Below are 16,970 nucleotides of genomic sequence, written 5' to 3'. Positions count from 1 at the left end.
ATCCTAGGCCTGTTATGATACCTATAGCTTTACTAGGAGAGTAGACTTCAGAGTGTAAGTCATCAGAAGGTTGCCTTCTAGACATTGAATATATTCAATGGTATTGCATTTTTTTTTATGTTCTTTGGTAATGTATTCCAGTTTCTTTTCCATTTTTATTAGTTTAGTTCAGATTCTTGCGAGCTTGGGATTTCTAGTTTGGAGGTTCTGGCAGGGGAGCACTTCTATACCCTTGACTGAGAACAGGTCTTCCTCTGTTTAGGGAAGATTGTCCTCTGTTACCGAGTAAGTATACAGTTGGAGGGGTTGGTACCTGCACGTGGAGTGGTGAGGGAGAGAGGGGATAATCCACTCAGCCAGCCAGATCAGCTGAATCAACCCTGGTGGTCAGTAGGGTGGCATGTCACAGCCAAACTCCTCCTCCCCGCCCCCCCCCCACCCGCCTGCCATGATTCTTTTTGTTTCTTTTTCTTATTGGTTTTTCAGACAAGGTTTCTCTGTGTAGCTCTGGCTGTCCTGGAACTCTTCTTTGTAGATTATGCTGGCCTAGAACTCAGGTCATCCTGCCTGTCTCCTGAGTACTGACTGGGACTCAAGATGTGTGCCGCCATCACCTGGCCAAATCTTTACTAGCATACTATATAATTTGCATATTTCTTACAACTATTGTGCTTTGTCAGTTTCCCATGGTATACTAGGTATACTAAAACTCCTTGAGCAGAATTGCTTTGCTTACTAATATTATTCTAAATGTCTAGAGAGAATTCATTTATTTATTATAGATGACCAATAAACAAATATTTGTTGAATTAATAAGATATGATGAGGTGAATAAGTTGGGTAAGCCTGACACAATACATAAAAATTAGCCATCATTTATTATTTATTTAAGGCTTACCACACTTCTGCCCCTATACCGTCTAGGTTTCACTCCAGTGAGATTACCTTCTTTCTCCTTTCTTAAAACCTCACACTATGGGCTAGAGAGATGGCTCAGTGGTAAAGAGCACTGATTGTTCTAGAAGTCTTGAGTTCAATTCCCAGCAACCACATGGTGACTCACAACCACATGGTGGCTCACAACCACCTGTAATGAGATCTGGCACCCTCTTATGGCAAGCAGGTATACATGCAGACAGAACATGGTTTGCATGCATTCATCCATCTATCCATGAATACATATATACATACACACACACACACATAACCTTTAAACAAAACAAAACAAAACCCTCATGCTATTTCCTGTATGTGTTTCTGGTAATTACCCCCCTGGCCTAGACATGGTAGGCAAGTATTCCACTCCTGAGCCAGACTCACATTCCCTTCAGAATGATTATTTTTTCTTTCCTTTTTTGTTTTTGTTTATTATTGTTGTTGTTATTATTATTTTTAATTTTTGAGACACGGTTTCTCTGTGTAGTTTTGGAGCATGCCCTGGACTTCCTCTGTAGACCAGGCTGGCCTCAAATTTAGAGATCTGCTTACCTCTGCTTCTAGAGTGTTGGCATTAAAGGCATGTGCCACCAAAACCCTGCTGTGTTTTTCTTTGTTTGTTTGTGGATGCAGGGTTTTACTGTGCGATCCTGGCTGTTCTGGGACTCATTTCATTGACTAGGCTGTCTTTGAACTCATAGAGCTCCACCTGCCTCTGCTTCTTAAGTTCTGGGATCAAAGATATGTGCTGCTGTCGGCTCAGACTGATTTCTTTCTTGATTTTGGGGTTTTGGTTTTTGTTGTTTGTTTGAGACAGTTTCTTTCTGTACCCCTGGCTGTCCTGGACCAAACTGACATTGAACTCAGAGATTTGCCTGCCTCTGCCTCTTGAGTGTTGGGTTTAGAGGCGTGTGTCACCACTGCAGGACAGACTGATTTCTTAAAGAGTGTCATTACTGAAGGAAATCTGTGCTTGCAGGAGGAGGAATATGGACATCTGAAGCTGTGATTGAGGAAAGGGCTGAGTGGATAATGTGTGGAGCAAAATGGGAGCCACTGTGCAGGAAAAGTTTGGTGTTAGATACTCATGCAGGTCTTCAATTTTAAGATCTGTGTAATCTTGTGATTAAAGAAATTGCCTGTGAAGTGTTTTTCACAGTCCATTTCAGACAGTAGGGCTTCTTTAAATGTTAGTTCCACCTGAAGATAACTTTTGTAGTTTTTCTGGATAAAGTATTTCAGTAAAAAAGTGAGTAATCGAAAACTATTGATTTAATAGTCAGGTTATTATTGTCACCATTATTTCTTAATAATTTATTTGCCCTGATGAGAATTGAACCCAGAGCCTCACATGTGCTAGGTAAAGCACCTTTTCTCTTTAGTACATGTAACTGTTCTCCTGTATTGACAGTATCCAATCTAGTCTGCTTGACCACTTATTTATTTAGCAGTTTGACACCTGCTGTGTTTGAAGTCCTATGTACTGTTAATATAGATTCTCTAGGTGACCCTGCTTTCTTGGAGTTCATCAACTAGAGTTCACAAGTGAAACCTTGGGGAGAGAAGGACAAGGGCAGAAAAGGCAGCCTAGTGAAAAGAATAAAGAGAAGACCTTGATGTTGCTGGGTGTGGTAGTGCACACCTTTAATCCCAGCACTGGGGAGGCAGAGGCAGATGGATCTTTCAGTTTGGTGACTCCCTGCTCTATATAGGGATTCCAGACTAAGGTTTCTAAGGTTACATAGTGAAGAGAGACCTTATCTCAAAAAACTAAAGGTGGGGGTATGTGTGTAAAAATTGCTATCAGTCATGATATATCACCATCTAAAGCTGTGGGGTTTTTTTAGTATTAGTGGCATGATGGAGGAAGGTCATTGGCTAATAAAGAAACTGCCTTGGCCCATTTGATTGGCCAGCCTTTAGGTGGGTGGAGTAAACAGAACAGAATGCTGGGAGGAAGAGGAAGTGAGCTCAGATGCAGGGCAGCTCCTCTCAGAACCAGATGCGATGCCGCTCTTCTCCAGGGCAGACACGATGAAGCTCCAACCCAGGATGGACGTATGCTAGAATCTTCCCGGTAAGCGCACCTTGGGGTGTTACACAGATTATTAGAAATGGGCTAAATTAATACGTGAGAATTAGCCAAGAAGAGGCTAGATATAATGGGCCAAGCAGTGTTTAAAAGAGTACAGTTTGTGTGTTGTTATTTTGGGGCATAAGCTAGCCAGGCGACCAGGAGCTGGGGCGGCAGGAACACAGCCCGCAGCTCCCACTACAGAATGGCGCCCAACGTGGGGCAACTATATTCACAGAAAGCCTGAGAAAGCTTGGGAAAGAATAGAGTATAGCATCGGGCTGTGTTCCTGCCGCCCCAGCTCCTGGTCTCCTGTCTAGCTTATGCCCCGAAATAACAACACACAAATTGTATTCTTTAAACACTGCTTGGCCCATTATATCTAGCCTCTTCTCGGCTAACTCTCGCATCTGGACTAGCCCATTTGTAATAATGTGTGTAGCACCCCAAGGTGCGCTTATCGGGAAGATTCTAGCCTACGTCCATCCTGGGTCGGAGCTTCATCGCGTCTGCTCTGGCGATGAGCTGCATTGCATCTCTCTCTGAGAGGAGCTGCCCTGCATCTGAGCTCACTTCCTCTTCCTCCCAGCATTCTGTTCTGTTTACTCCACCCACCTATGTTCTAACCTATGAGGGCCAAGCAGTTTCTTTTTTAATTAACCAATGACCTTCCTCCATCAGTGGCATGCAAAATTCGAGTAGGAGGGGTAAAACATGTAGATTAAGAGCTAGATTCAGAGCTTGCTGGTGTCCTCCTTTAACCCTAGCACTAGGGAGGCAGAGGCAGGCAGAACTCTGAGTTAGAGGCCAACCTGTTCTACAAAGTGAGTTCCAGGACAGCCATGAATGTTTATACAGAGAAACCCTGTCTTGAAAAACTAGGTGTGTGTGGGAGGGAGCTAACCAAAGATGAGTGAGTGCAGTGATGATAGAAATGATGGAGACGTGGGATTTGAGAGATTGAAGAGAGAGCCCAGATCTTGAAAGTGAGAGAAAATGGAGAGGAAGGAGCCGTGGATGACTCCTAATTTCTTTGTACAAGACAGAGATAATGGTTTACAATTGAAAAAAAAGGAGGACCAAGTTTTAGGGAAAGTGAACAAGTTTCATTTCCCTACAACAGATGATTTTAATCTTGGAATGATTGGTATTTTGAAACAGTTTCTGTTGTCCTTGTGCTTGTAGGCTTTTGTTTGTTTAGCTTGATTTGTTTTTGATTCACTATGGAGCCCAGGTTGGCCTCTTGGAGTCTTCCCTCCTCTGCCTTTCCAGTACTAGGACATATAGTAGGCATGTGCTACTATACCAAACTTTGGACTGCAATTATTTGCCCTTAATATTTTTTTTATTACACTTATTTACTTCTTGGGTAGCTTGGTGCATGTTCTGTGGTATCCAAGTTGAGGTCAAAGAATAACCTACTAAAGTTTTCTGTCCTTCTGCTATGTGAATCCTGGGGATCCATCTCAGGTTTATCATGCATGGCAGCAGCCACCTTTACTGGCTGAGCCATCTGGCCCAGTCCTGTGCATTGTAGGATATTTTAGTATCACTGACCTCTACCAGTCTGGCATTAGTAGCATCCCTTCAATTATAACCTCTAAAAATGTCTCCAGCATTGCTAGATGTCCCCTGTGGAAGTAAAATTCCCTTCTCCCTAGTTGAATTACAGTGCTTTTGTGGGTCCCTTTATTGAAAATCATTTTCCTAAACAGTTTATACAAAGTCAGTTTAATTTAAATATAACTTAATTGCCAAGAATTACTTACTTAGTAAGTTTATAATAGTGGTCTTGAATAGACCTTTAGAATCTCAAGATTTTCTGTGCAGTGGTAGCACATGCCTTTATTCCCAGCATTTATTTGGGAGGCAGAGGCAGGTGGCTCTCTGAGTTTGATGCCAACCTGGTCTTCAGAGCTTCAGAGCTAGTTTGAGGATAGCCAGGGCTACACAGAGAAACCTGTCTCAATAAATAAATAAATAAACAACCCAGTGAAAAAAAACAAACAAAACAAAACTTAAGATTTATGCTTGTCTAGTTGCTTTTTATTTATTAAGGCGGGGTCTTACTCTGTAGCTCTGGAATTTAATGTGTAGACCAGGTTGGCCTTAAATTCACAGAGATCTGTTTATCTCTGCTTTGAGTGCTGGGATTAAAGGCTTTCATCCCTATGGCCACCTGTGTCTAGTTTATTTTCCATAGAGGAAATGTTAAACATTTTGGAAGAATTGTGAGAAAACTAAGGGACTTATATGATTAACATTTTTTTTCCTCTTTTTCTTTTTTTTTTTTTTTCTTCTATTTTGTTTTTTTGAGACAGGGTTTCTCTGTAGCTTTGGGGCCTCTCCTGGAACTCGCTCTGTAGACCAGGCTGTCCTCGAACTCAGAGATCCACCTGCTTCTGCCTCCCGAGTGGTGGGATTGATTACGGGCATGCAACACCACTGCCTGGCTTTGATTAACATCTTTTGGTCCCACCCTTCTACCCTCTTTATGTTCTTCCTTCCTCACACCCCCACCCCTTTTTTTAAAAATGCTGTGATAGAATCCAGGGCCTTCTGCATGCTAGGCAAACACTCTACCATTTAGCTACATTTCTGTCTTTTTCTCTTTATCTCTGACTTTACCTATCTTTCAGTTGGTTAGATTTTAAAATCAGATTATCATCATCATTATTATTTTTACAAATTTGTGTTTATGGCTAATACTTATAGGAAATTGACTGTATTAACCTTATGGCCTATTATGATCTCTTCTGGACATGGTTATTTTCCTAATTTATCAAGCATCAGCTTTCCATTCTTTTTCCAGACAATGGCCACATGTGCAGAGACGTAAGAAGAACTGCATAGATGACAAAATTCCCTAGTCTAGCAATTTTTCCTTTTTTTTTTTTTTTTTTTTTTTGAGCTCTACATTTTTCTCTGCTCCACTTCCTGCCTCTTTATTTTTTAATTTAATGATAAGGTTTGCTGTGTTATCCTGGCTGGCCTGCGACCTGATCCTAGACCAGGTTGACCTTGAATTTGTGGCAGTTCCTCTGCCTTCTCAATTCTGGGGACCACTAGCTCCTCCCCTCTCCCTTCCCCCAGGGAGTTTCTCTTTGTAGCCCTGGCTGTCTTGAAACTCATTCTGTAGACCAGGCTGATCTTAAACTCGTAAAGATCTGCCCATCTCTGGCTCCCAAGTGTGGGGATTAGAGGTGTGTGCCACCACCAACTGCCAATTTTTTTTTTTTTTTTTTGCTTAATTTTTAAAACAGCTTTTGTTCTAAAAAGAGGGGTGCTGAGGTAGGGTTGTAAACTTGAGACCAGTCTAGATTATATAGTGAAAGCCTGCCTCAAGATAAATAAAAAAAATCTGTTTTATTTATACAGAGACAGACTGGCATGATTATGGTTATGACAAACAAAAGCTACTATTTAGTATTTGAGTTGTTTTGATAATGAGCAGCCTAGGGAGATCAAAGTGGCAGAACACTTTGTGAACACAGAAGAAGAGATGGAGAAATCTCCAGACTGCACTGAGCTCTTGTCTCCTCTCTCGGCCCAGCCACATCCCTTCCTGTCTCCACCTCTTTAGGTCTGGGATTAAAGGCGTGGGACTCCCATGTACCGGGATTAAAGGTGTAAATCAACACCGCCTGCAGAGATTCTGTCTCTGATTCCTGAGTCCTGCGATTAAAGGTGTGTGCCACCACTGCCTGGCCTCTAGTGGCTGAGATCTGCACTCTGATCTCAGCAAGCTTTATTTGTTAAAACACAAACAAAATATCTACAACTGGCATTTGATCACCACTACCATTTTAGGCTGTTACTTTATTTTTAAAACCTAAAATAAAGTATTAGTGCATACATAACTTAGTGTTGGTTGACCCTATACCCTACCCAGTTTTTGGCATTTTCTGTTGATTTTTCTACTAAGAAAGATGAGGGCATTGACTTTTAGCTTACCACTTCTTTTTCCACTCATTTGTCTAGTCGTGCCAGTTGTCATTGCTAGATCTACTCTGCACAATATTGTGTGCATTTGGACTTTTCACAGCTGAGTTGTTGTAACATGCCATAATGCTTTTTCCTATATGTACTTTACATCCTCAAAATTGATTGATATTTGACTGTATATAAAATTCTACACTGATTCGCTGTCCCTTAGATTCTGTGTGTTGTGCTATATATTGTCTGATGGTGCATTTTCCAGGGATCCAGTGCTACTTTGAATTTTGCTTATATTTCTGTCCATATTGAAATAGTAATGATGATTTGGAGGCCTGTGCAAAATACTTGTTTGTGTTTGGCAAACTGTAGGAGTCCTCTGGGGTGTTATTTATTCTCCATGTTTTGTTTTTATGTCTGGGCTAGACAGATGCCAGGATAGGTGTAAGCTTAGCTGCCCATGTTCTAAGGGACCAGGCCATTGAAGAGAACAAGAAGAAAGGACTTTCTTCTTCCTTTTCTGTTTTCAGTTAATCCCTGTTCTCATTTGTACATTGTGTCCCCAATCACATAAGACCTTCTATTTAGCCTTTCTGTTTTTTTGTGAAATGTTGTATCATGTTTTCAGGCTGATCTTGAACTCCTGGGCACATGTAATCTGAATTCTTTACTCAGCCTTCCAAGTGCCTATTTTGCCTCAAGCTTTTGGGTTTGTTTTTTATTTTTTAATTTTTTTCCTTCCTTTTGGTTTCATTTTGTTTTGTTTTACTAGACTGAGAGAGGAGAATTCAGTGTATGTGTTATTTAACAGCCTGACTCTTTAGGGGAGAAGGATAAATAGTATAACTCAATATTTTAAAAAAATCATAATATTATATATTACATACTTAAATATTTGGAGATAAATTAGATTGAATAAAACAACTTTACCTGTTGAGTGTTTTTTTTTTTTGTTTTTTTTTTTTTTTGGTTTTTCGAGACAGGGTTTCTCCGTAGCTTTTTGGTTCCTGTCCTGGAACTAGCTCTTGTAGACCAGGCTGGTCTCGAACTCACAGAGATTCGACTGCCTCTGCCTCCCAAGTGCTGGGATTAAAGGCGTGCGCCACCACCGCCCGGCACCTGTTGAGTGTTTTTAATGCTAAGTCAACAGTTCTCTAAAATCTAAAACCTTTTGATTCTGTAATTTTGATTTTAAATTAAAGATACATAAATCAGGAGTAATGGATGGGATTCTCTTATTTCTTAAAATTATTCAGGGACTGGGGAAGGTGGTTCAAAGGTTAAGCCCCTCATTTGGTTCCCATCACTGACATGGTAGTTCACAACCATTCATTCATTAACTCGACTTCCAGGGGATCTGATCCCCTTTTCTGATTTCCATGGACATCAGGCACACACATGGTGCACATACATAAATGCAGTGAAAATATAAAATAACTTAATCCAAAAAAGGATTAAAAAGAAGAAGAAAAACCAATATGATTCTGATTATATATGTAGTAGTATCTGCCTATATTCCCTACACTCAGGAGTTTGAGACAAAGATCCTGGGAGTTTGTGGCCAACCTAGGCCCAGTAGTGAATACAGAGAGATGGTAGGAAATGAAAGAGAAAAAAAATAATGATTAGATTCTAAAATTTCCCTATTAACTGTAATTTTTGCTAGAATAGCTGTTGAGAGATGGAGGCAGGAGGATCAGGGATTCAAAGTCATTCTTCAGTTACAGAGTGAGTTGATCCAGAGAGAGAAATGAAAAGAAGTTTATTTAGCACACTGCAGAGAGAACAATGGGCAGCATGGCAGTCAGCCAGGTATAATCTATGAGCCTGATTTTTTTTTTTTCCCAAGGAAGGTCCATTTTAATTCTAGTTTGCTGATTGCCTGCCTGCCTGCCTTCCTTACTTCCTCCCTCCCTCTTCTTTCCTTCCTACATTTACTTATTTTGGGGGCTTTTCCTAATTAATTAATTAATTATTTTTGTGTGTTTTCCTGTGTAAAGCCCTGGGCTGTCTTGAAACTTGCTCTGTAGACCAGACTGGCCTCAGATTTACAGGGATCTATTGTTTGATGTTTTACTCATTTGGCTTTTTGAGGATCCACCACCCCACTCTCAAATAAATCATACATGGAGCCTTATTCTTTTTTTTTTTGGCTTCATTTATTTATTATGTATACAGGTATGCCTACAGGCCAGAAGAGGGTGCCATATCTTGTTACAGATGGTTCTGAGCTACCATGTGGTTGCTGGGAATTGAACTCAGAGCCTTTGGAAGAGCAGCCAGTGCTCTTAACCTCTGAGCCATCTCTCCAGCCCCTGGAGGCTTATTCTTAATTATGAATGCCTGGTTTTAGCTGGGCTGGTTTCTTGCCAGCTTTTCTTAAATTATACCGACTACCTTTTACCTCTGGGCTTTTTCTTTTTCTTCTGTTTATCTTTTTTTACTCTTACTCCATGACTGGCTTGGTGGGTGGCCCCTAGTGTCCTCTTCTCTTTGTTCTTTTGCTTCTCTCCAGATTTCTTCTTGTATTTATACTCTGCCTGCCAGCTCTGCCTATCCTTGCTCCTGCTTCATTGTTGGCTGTTCAGAGCTTTATTAGACCATCAGGTGTTTTAGACCAGCAAAGAATCACAGTTTCATAGAGTTAAACAAATGCAGCATAAACAAAAACAACATATCTTTACATCTTAAACAAATGTTCCACAGCATAAACAAAGTAACATACCAGGCTGGAGAGATGGCTCAGTGGTTAACAGCACTGCCTGCTCTTCCAGAAGTCATGAGTTCAATTCCCAGCAACCACATAGTGGCTCACAACCATCTGTAATGAGGTCTAGTGTCCTCTTCTGGCCTACAAGCATACATGCAGACAGAACACTGTATACATAATAAATCTTTTTTTTTTTTTTTTTTTTAAGATTTATTTAGTTAGTTTACAGTATTCTGTCTGCATTTATGCCTGCAGGCCAGAAGAGGGCACCAGATCTCATTACAGATGGCTGTGAGCCACTATGTGGTTGCTGGGAATTGAACTCAGGACCTCTGGGAGAACATCCAGTGCTCTTAACCTCTGAGCCATCTCTCCAGCCCATAATAAATAAATCTTAAAAAAAAAAAAGTAACACACCTTAAAATAATATTCCCCGACAGAGACCTGCCTGCCCCTGCCTCCCAAGTGCTGGATTAAAGGCGTGTGCTTTCACTGCCAGGCAGATTTGATTTTTATGAGCACTGGTGTTTTGCCTGCATGTATGTCTATGCAAGGGACTGGAGTCACAGACAGTTGTGAGCTGCCTGCCATGTGGTTGCTGGGAATTCAGTAGTTTTTCTTTTACATCATAAACTGTACAGTTTTATGGAGTCCTTTTTCTGTAGTGAATGAAATAATATCCTAGCTGCTTACCTTTTTGTTGTTTGTTTGCTTGTTTGTTTTGTTTTTTTGAGACAAGGTTTCTCTGCGCAGCCTTGTCTGATCTAGAACTCACTCTGTAGACCAGGTTGGCACAGCTCTGCCCGTGTCTACCTCCCAAATGCTGAGATTAAAGGTGTGTGCCACCACACCAGGCTCCCTAGATGTTGTTTTTTTTTTTTTTTGGTTTTTCGAGACAGGGTTTCTCTGTGGTTTTGGAGCCTGTCCTGGAACTAGCTCTTGTAGACCAGGCTGGTCTCGAACTCACAGAGATCCGCCTGCCTCTGCCTCCCAAGTGCTGGGATTAAAGGCGTGCGCCACCACTGCCCGGCTTCCCTAGATGTTTTTAAAAGTAAAATGTGACTTTGTGAAAAATAAAATTTGAGCCGGGCGGTGGTGGCGCACGCCTTTAATCCCAGCACTTGGGAGGCAGAGGCAGGCGGATCTCTGTGAGTTCGAGACCAGCCTGGTCTACAAGAGCTAGTTCCAGGACAGGCTCCAAAACCACAGAGAAACCCTGTCTCGAAAAAAACCAAAAAAAAATAAAATAAAATTTGGGAGATAGCCACTTAATGTCATGTATAAGTGTGTGGCTTATTGTTTTAAAGATTAGATAAGATGTATGGTATGTGTATTTTGTTATAAGGCAGCCACTAGGTCCTATTCAGGATGATTGGAAATATCGTATGCAGGGGCTGGAGTGGTTAAGAGCACTTGCTGTTACCTGGTAACTCTCAATCCACTGTAACTCTAGTTCCAGAGGATCCAATGCCTTTGTCTGGCCTCTAGAACGCCTCGGACCTCCTCCACTGCATGCATGTGGTACACAGATATACATGTGGGCAAAACAGTCATACACATAAAAATCAGAACAAAACTTTTAAGAGAAGTCTTAGCTTGTAAATCTGGTGGTTTATAGATAGTTGCGTGCCACCATGTGGTTGCTGGGAATTGAACTCACCTCTGGAAGAGCAGCTCTCTTAACCTCTGAGCTATCTATCTATCCCCCCCCCCCCGTGTAGCTCTTTTTAAAAAAAAATTGTTTTAGCCAGGTGGGTAGCCAGGTGGTTGTGGCGCTCGCCTTTAATCCCAGCAGAGGCGGGTGGATCTCTGAGTTCAAGGCCAGCCTGGTCTACAAGAACTAGTTCCCGGACAGGCTCCAAAGCTACAGAGAAACCCTGTCTTGAAAAAAAAATTGTTTTAGTTTTATTTATTTTGTATGCTGGAGGGGTTCACCTGCATCTGTGTTTGTGCACCACGTGTGTGGCTGGTGCCTGGAGGTCAGAAGAGGCAGACCCTCTGGAACTGGAGTTATGGATAGTTTTGAGCTAACATGTGCGTGCTGAGAATCGACCTGAGTCTTCTGCAAGAACAACAAGTTCTCTGAATCGCTGTGCCACCTCTCCGGCCCTAGGCATAGCTCTTTAAAGACCAAAACCAAACCAAAACAAAAGAGCATAAAATGAACTAATGCATAAGGTGAAAAAAGTTGATTGAATGTAGCAGGAAATGGTAATATAATTTCTCACTAACTAACTATTGGCCTCGTTGCTATCAGTGTATGGTGACATTTACACTCTGCCCCTTCACAGGCTGTGGTGAGGATTAGACATACAGATGCAGTTGCTAAGAGTTAAGTTTTCTTTGTGTGATAGTCGCCTTTTAAAATACAGCTGCTCATCAGCTGACAGTGGGTTACATTGTAGTAAATATGACTGCAGATGCCTTTCTAATTATTACCCTTAAACTACCGAACTTCAAAGCTTAGTCTAGCTGGCCTACCTGTGGTACTCTGAAGACTTACTTAATCTACACTTTTGCAAAAAATTACCTAAAATGAACCTATTTTATAAGATAGTGTTGTATATTATATCTTGGATAATCTAATTAAATACTTGTATCAGAAAGGGCTGACTGAACTGTGCACTGCATATAGTCATGGTTGTTCTTCATCATGGCCTATTGTGCTTTTAGATTGTCATACTGTGTATCAGTGGCTCAGAAAACAGTTGCAATGCAAAATTTAAAGTATAGTTTCTACTAATTGTACTTGAATGCTTCTGTACTATGATAAATTTGAAAAATCATAAATTGGAATTGACTCAGCTCTCTGAGCTCCTGGTTGAGTTATAACACTTGATCTGTTTCTTATAATAGTTTCTTGTTTTCCTCATTAATTTCTACCATGTGGTTCAATCCTTTAGACTCAAGTAAAAGCCGTAATGTTTTGTTTCTTCCATTAGATGCTCTTAAAACTTGGCAGCACTGCATGTCCTCTCATTTCCTTGTCTTTGTGTACATTACGTTTCAGCACACTTCACATGGAGACGGGAGGCAAGAAGTCACCTCCCGCACCGGGCGCTCTGGAGCTCGGTGTAGAAACTCAATAGCTTCCTGTGCAGATGAACAGCCTCACATCGGAAACTACAGACTGTTGAAAACAATCGGCAAGGGGAACTTTGCAAAAGTGAAATTGGCGAGACACATCCTCACAGGCAGAGAGGTAAATGCTTGTGCTTGCTTCTGTTGTGGTGTCTGTTCTGCTAACTTTCTAAAGACCAGGACGCATAGTAACAACTGGGAAGTTCTGTCTTCCTTTTGCTGTAACTAACTTGAAAAATAGCTAGTTGTTCTGTTCTTTTTCAGTGGAAAAATCAATAAAATTGTCTTGAACTGCATGTATACACGTCTGTATCAGATAATCTGTATTTATAGGTTTATCCCATGCGTTTCCTTCCTTTTCTGAGGAGTTTTGCTAGCTCAAGTTTGCCAGGTTGTGCCGGAAGGCACATGCTTTCCCAGCTTTTGTGATCTTGGCTCTCTTGCATTTCTTATCAGAGTACATGTACTGAAACCACAGAATTAACTTCCTCTTTGCATCTTCTTATGCGGTGCATAACATTTTTTCTGCTTTGACAGAGTTGTTGTATTTAGGTCTTGGCACCTGTTGTCTGAGAGTCTGAAGTTCTCTTCATCCTCTGTGTAGGCATTGCTTTTGGGAAGTATTTTTTGACACACCCTTCCCCCAGGCTTTAGACTCCCCTGGTACCGTTCTGGGGGTTTATTTTGCAGGGTCTATCTTACATTGATTGACTTGTCTTTCCTCCTCCGCTTTGTAATGGGGAATGCTATATGTAGGGACGTGGTTGGTACTTGTTACAGGCATAATAAATATGGTCAGATGACTAAAATTGTATGACTGTATGACTGAAAGGTGCTTTTAAAAGATGTTCTGTCTGGGCAAGGTGGTCCCAGCACTTGGGAGGCAGAGGCAGATAGATCTCACCAGTATGAGACCAGCCAGGTCTACAAGGTGAGTTCCAGGCCATCAAGGACAATTGATTACACAGAGAAACCCTGCCTCCAAAAAACCAAAAACAAATACATAAGAAAAAAAGAAACAAAACAAAAATAGTAAGCCTTCTAAATACAACCAGTTCAGGAATATAGCAACTGTTGATACTTCTCCTAGAGACAGTTATTCATTTGATCCATAACATTAAAATGCATCCAGAGAGCAACAAAACAAAACCCAGCAGAGTGTGTGTATTCACACAGGAAGAGACTGTGCTCATCGGGGCTCATGGCAGACTCCTAGCACCCCACTGGCTGTGAGAATGTAGTGATGGAAAAGCAGTTAGCATGAGCCTTTTCCTTTTCTTTGGCTGGCTTGCCATGTAGTCCAGGCTGGCCTCAATTTGCAGAAATCTACCCACCTCTGCCCCCAAGTGCTGAGATTAAAGTTGTGCACCACCACGCCCAGCATGAGCCCTGTTTGATGGCAGGTATTATGTTTGGGGGCCGTCCCCTGATTAGATTTCTAGGGTAAGATTCTTTGAGATGGGGATCTCTAATTTTGAGACTAGCCTCGTCTACAAAGTGAGTTCCAGGACAGTCAGAGCTACCCAGAGAAACTCTGTCTTGAAAAAACAGATGTACTATATGCGTCACACTCTTCTGATGGGTATGCCAGCACTACATGACAGGTATGCCATGGCATTGATGCCCACAGCTCACTAGGGTGGGGCTAACTAAGCAGGACAAGCCCTGTGCCAGTCATTCTATCAGCAGGTAGTCTGTTTACTGCCATATACCCCTTAGCTCTTCTAGGTTTTGTTTGTGCTGGAACTTTAAAAAGGTTGAGAAGTTATGTTCTTCTTTCTACCCTAACTAGAATCTTTAGACAGTAACAGAAAATTTGCCCTTCACAGTCTCAAGTTTTAGTGACTATATTTCTTGTGGATATGTGGAGACTGAAAACAAGAATCCGAAAACAAGCTGAATAGATGGAGCTGTCCCTCCTGTCCTTGAGTGGACCTTTCTTGAGATAACAGGTTAATTTGCACCAGTTCCAGATGTTTGCTCTGGTTTCCTGAGGTGGTAGAGGTAACAGGACAGACAGACCAACAATGTTTCTGTAGTCTGGTCTACTGTGTTTACTTGTGGTTTTTCTCCAGAAGGGTTTAACAGTGGTGACCAAAGTGGCTTAATTTAAGGTTTTTCTCAGTTTTAAAAAACTTTAGTCAAGAGGCTAGAAAGATGACCCAGTGCTTGGGAGCTCTGACCTGGGTTCAATTCCCAGCACACCCACATGAGAGTTCACAACTGTCTGTAACTCCAAGATCTGACATCCTTACACACACAAATATGCAGGCAAAACACCAGTGCACATTAAAAAAAAAAAAAAAGGCCTGGTGGTGGTGGCACATGCCTCTAGTCCCAGCACTCAGGAGGCAAAGGCACGTGGATCTCTGTGAGTTTGAGGTCAGCCTGGTCTACATGAGCTAGTTCCAGGACAGGCTCCAAAGCTACAGAGAAACCCTGTCTCAGAAAAAACAAAAACAAAACAAACAACAACAAAAAAAAAAACCTTTAGTCAAAATCATTTTTCTTTTTTCCCTTTTATTATAGGTATGACCGTAATCATATATGTAAACAATATAAAATGTATTATATAGAAAGCAAAAGGGGTTTTTGTTAGTTTCTCTATTCCAAGAGAATCCCCACAATTTTTATATAGACATTAACTTTTGGACATAATAGTGATCTCTATTATGGCTGTTTTCTCTATAGTATTGTTGTTGTAATTAGAGTATGTGTGAGCATGAGCATGCACAACACCGCCCATGCGTAGAGATCAGAGGACAGCTTTACTAGAGTCCGTTCTCTCCTGCCACCGTGGTTCTACATTTCAAATTCCAGTCGAGCTGTGTGGCAAGCGCTTCTAATTCTGAGCCATCTTACCAACCAAATAGTAGTATCTTTGGTTAGTAAGGCAACCGAGCCTTTCAGAATACAGTGAACCATAGTGACCACTGAGGGTATTTCTAAATGTTTTTGTTACTGCAACAAATAGGTTCATAGTCTTTGCCACTATGTGTGCTCTAGTTAATAATGTAGGGTAATGTCATAGGGGAAAAAGCCCTAGGGCAAAGTGGATGAATATTTCACGTTATAATAGACACTGCTAAGGTAATTTTGAAAAATCATTTATCATATCAAAAATGAATGTCTATTTTTCACATCCTTGCCTAAGCTTTTAAGAAACTTTTGTCTAATTGTCTCAATTCATTTTTACTGGTGTAACAGAATATCAGATAGTGTACCTTTTTTTTTAAATATAATTTGATAGTTTTGGAGGCAGAGAAGTTTGAGATTAAGGGACTAGGTTCCTTTTATAATGTCCTCCCACCCCACCCTAGGATGACAGCTGTGACCATTTCTAAGTTAATGGACCTTCCTACAACATTCTGCTGTTTAATGTTGTTACAATGGCAGTTAAATTTCAACATGTGGGGGGCTGGAGAGAGAGAGCTCAGCGGTTAAGAGCACAGACAATTCCTCCAGAGAATCCAACTTTGGATTCCCAGCAACCATGGCTGGTTGCTCACAACTACTTGTAACTTTAGCTCCAGGCTAGAGCCTCTATGGGCACCTGCATTCATGTGCACATACATACTTAACACGTGTAATTAAAAATAATTTTAAAATTGTACATGTGTGATTTGTCTGTGTACATATGTGGTCACAAGGAGGTGATACTTATCATTTGTATGGACTGTCTTTGTAATCTGGTCATGTCTGGCTATCTGTGTTTAAGGGGGAGCTCTAAGAGGTGAATTTGAAATTGTGTTCACATGTATAGGACATGTGTGGTCACCAAGCTTGCCTTTGGCAGGTGTTTGGTGCCTTATGGAAGCCCCTAACACTTGTCTTTAGAGCTCTTCTCTGGGTATGTTACATTTGTCTAGACAGGAATCTTTTCTTCTGCTTGGGGCAGAGTTGAGGAGTAGCAGGTTGTCCCAATTACCTCTTATTTTGTTCCCATGTCTTACTCACGTTGTCCCCTGTTAAACTCATTAATCTTTTTTTTTTAATATTTATTATGTATACAATATTCTGTCAGTGTATGTGCCTGCAGGCCAGAAGAGGGCACCAGACCTCATTACAGATGGTTGTGAGCCACCATGTGGTTGCCGGGAATTGAACTCAGGACCTTTGGAAGAGCAGGCAGTGCTTGAGCCCAGGGCCTTACTGGTTTCCACAGAATGAGTTTCCAGTTTTTGTGGCTCCTTTCTTCTTTATGCCTAGGGCCTTTTAGCTTTTCTTAGTAAT

The 16,970-nt window shown here is 41.2% G+C and overlaps 1 protein-coding gene across 6 annotated transcripts in view; it reads left to right on the top strand.

Moving 5' to 3' along the window:
* The window catches only part of Mark3 (microtubule affinity regulating kinase 3), a 97,075-nt gene that overhangs the window by 10,346 nt on the left and 69,759 nt on the right, over positions 1–16,970 (top strand). For all 6 annotated transcript variants that reach the window (XM_057782248.1, XM_057782247.1, XM_057782246.1 and 3 more), the window contains exon 2: positions 12,667–12,858. In XM_057782248.1, the coding sequence (XP_057638231.1) occupies positions 12,667–12,858 (192 nt within the window). The remainder of the gene's footprint in view (positions 1–12,666; positions 12,859–16,970) is intronic.

The sequence above is a fragment of the Chionomys nivalis genome, chromosome 10, assembly GCF_950005125.1.
Source record: "Chionomys nivalis chromosome 10, mChiNiv1.1, whole genome shotgun sequence".
In the NCBI taxonomy this organism is placed as follows: domain Eukaryota; kingdom Metazoa; phylum Chordata; class Mammalia; order Rodentia; family Cricetidae; genus Chionomys; species Chionomys nivalis.
This window is presented reverse-complemented; position numbering and strand designations above follow the sequence as displayed.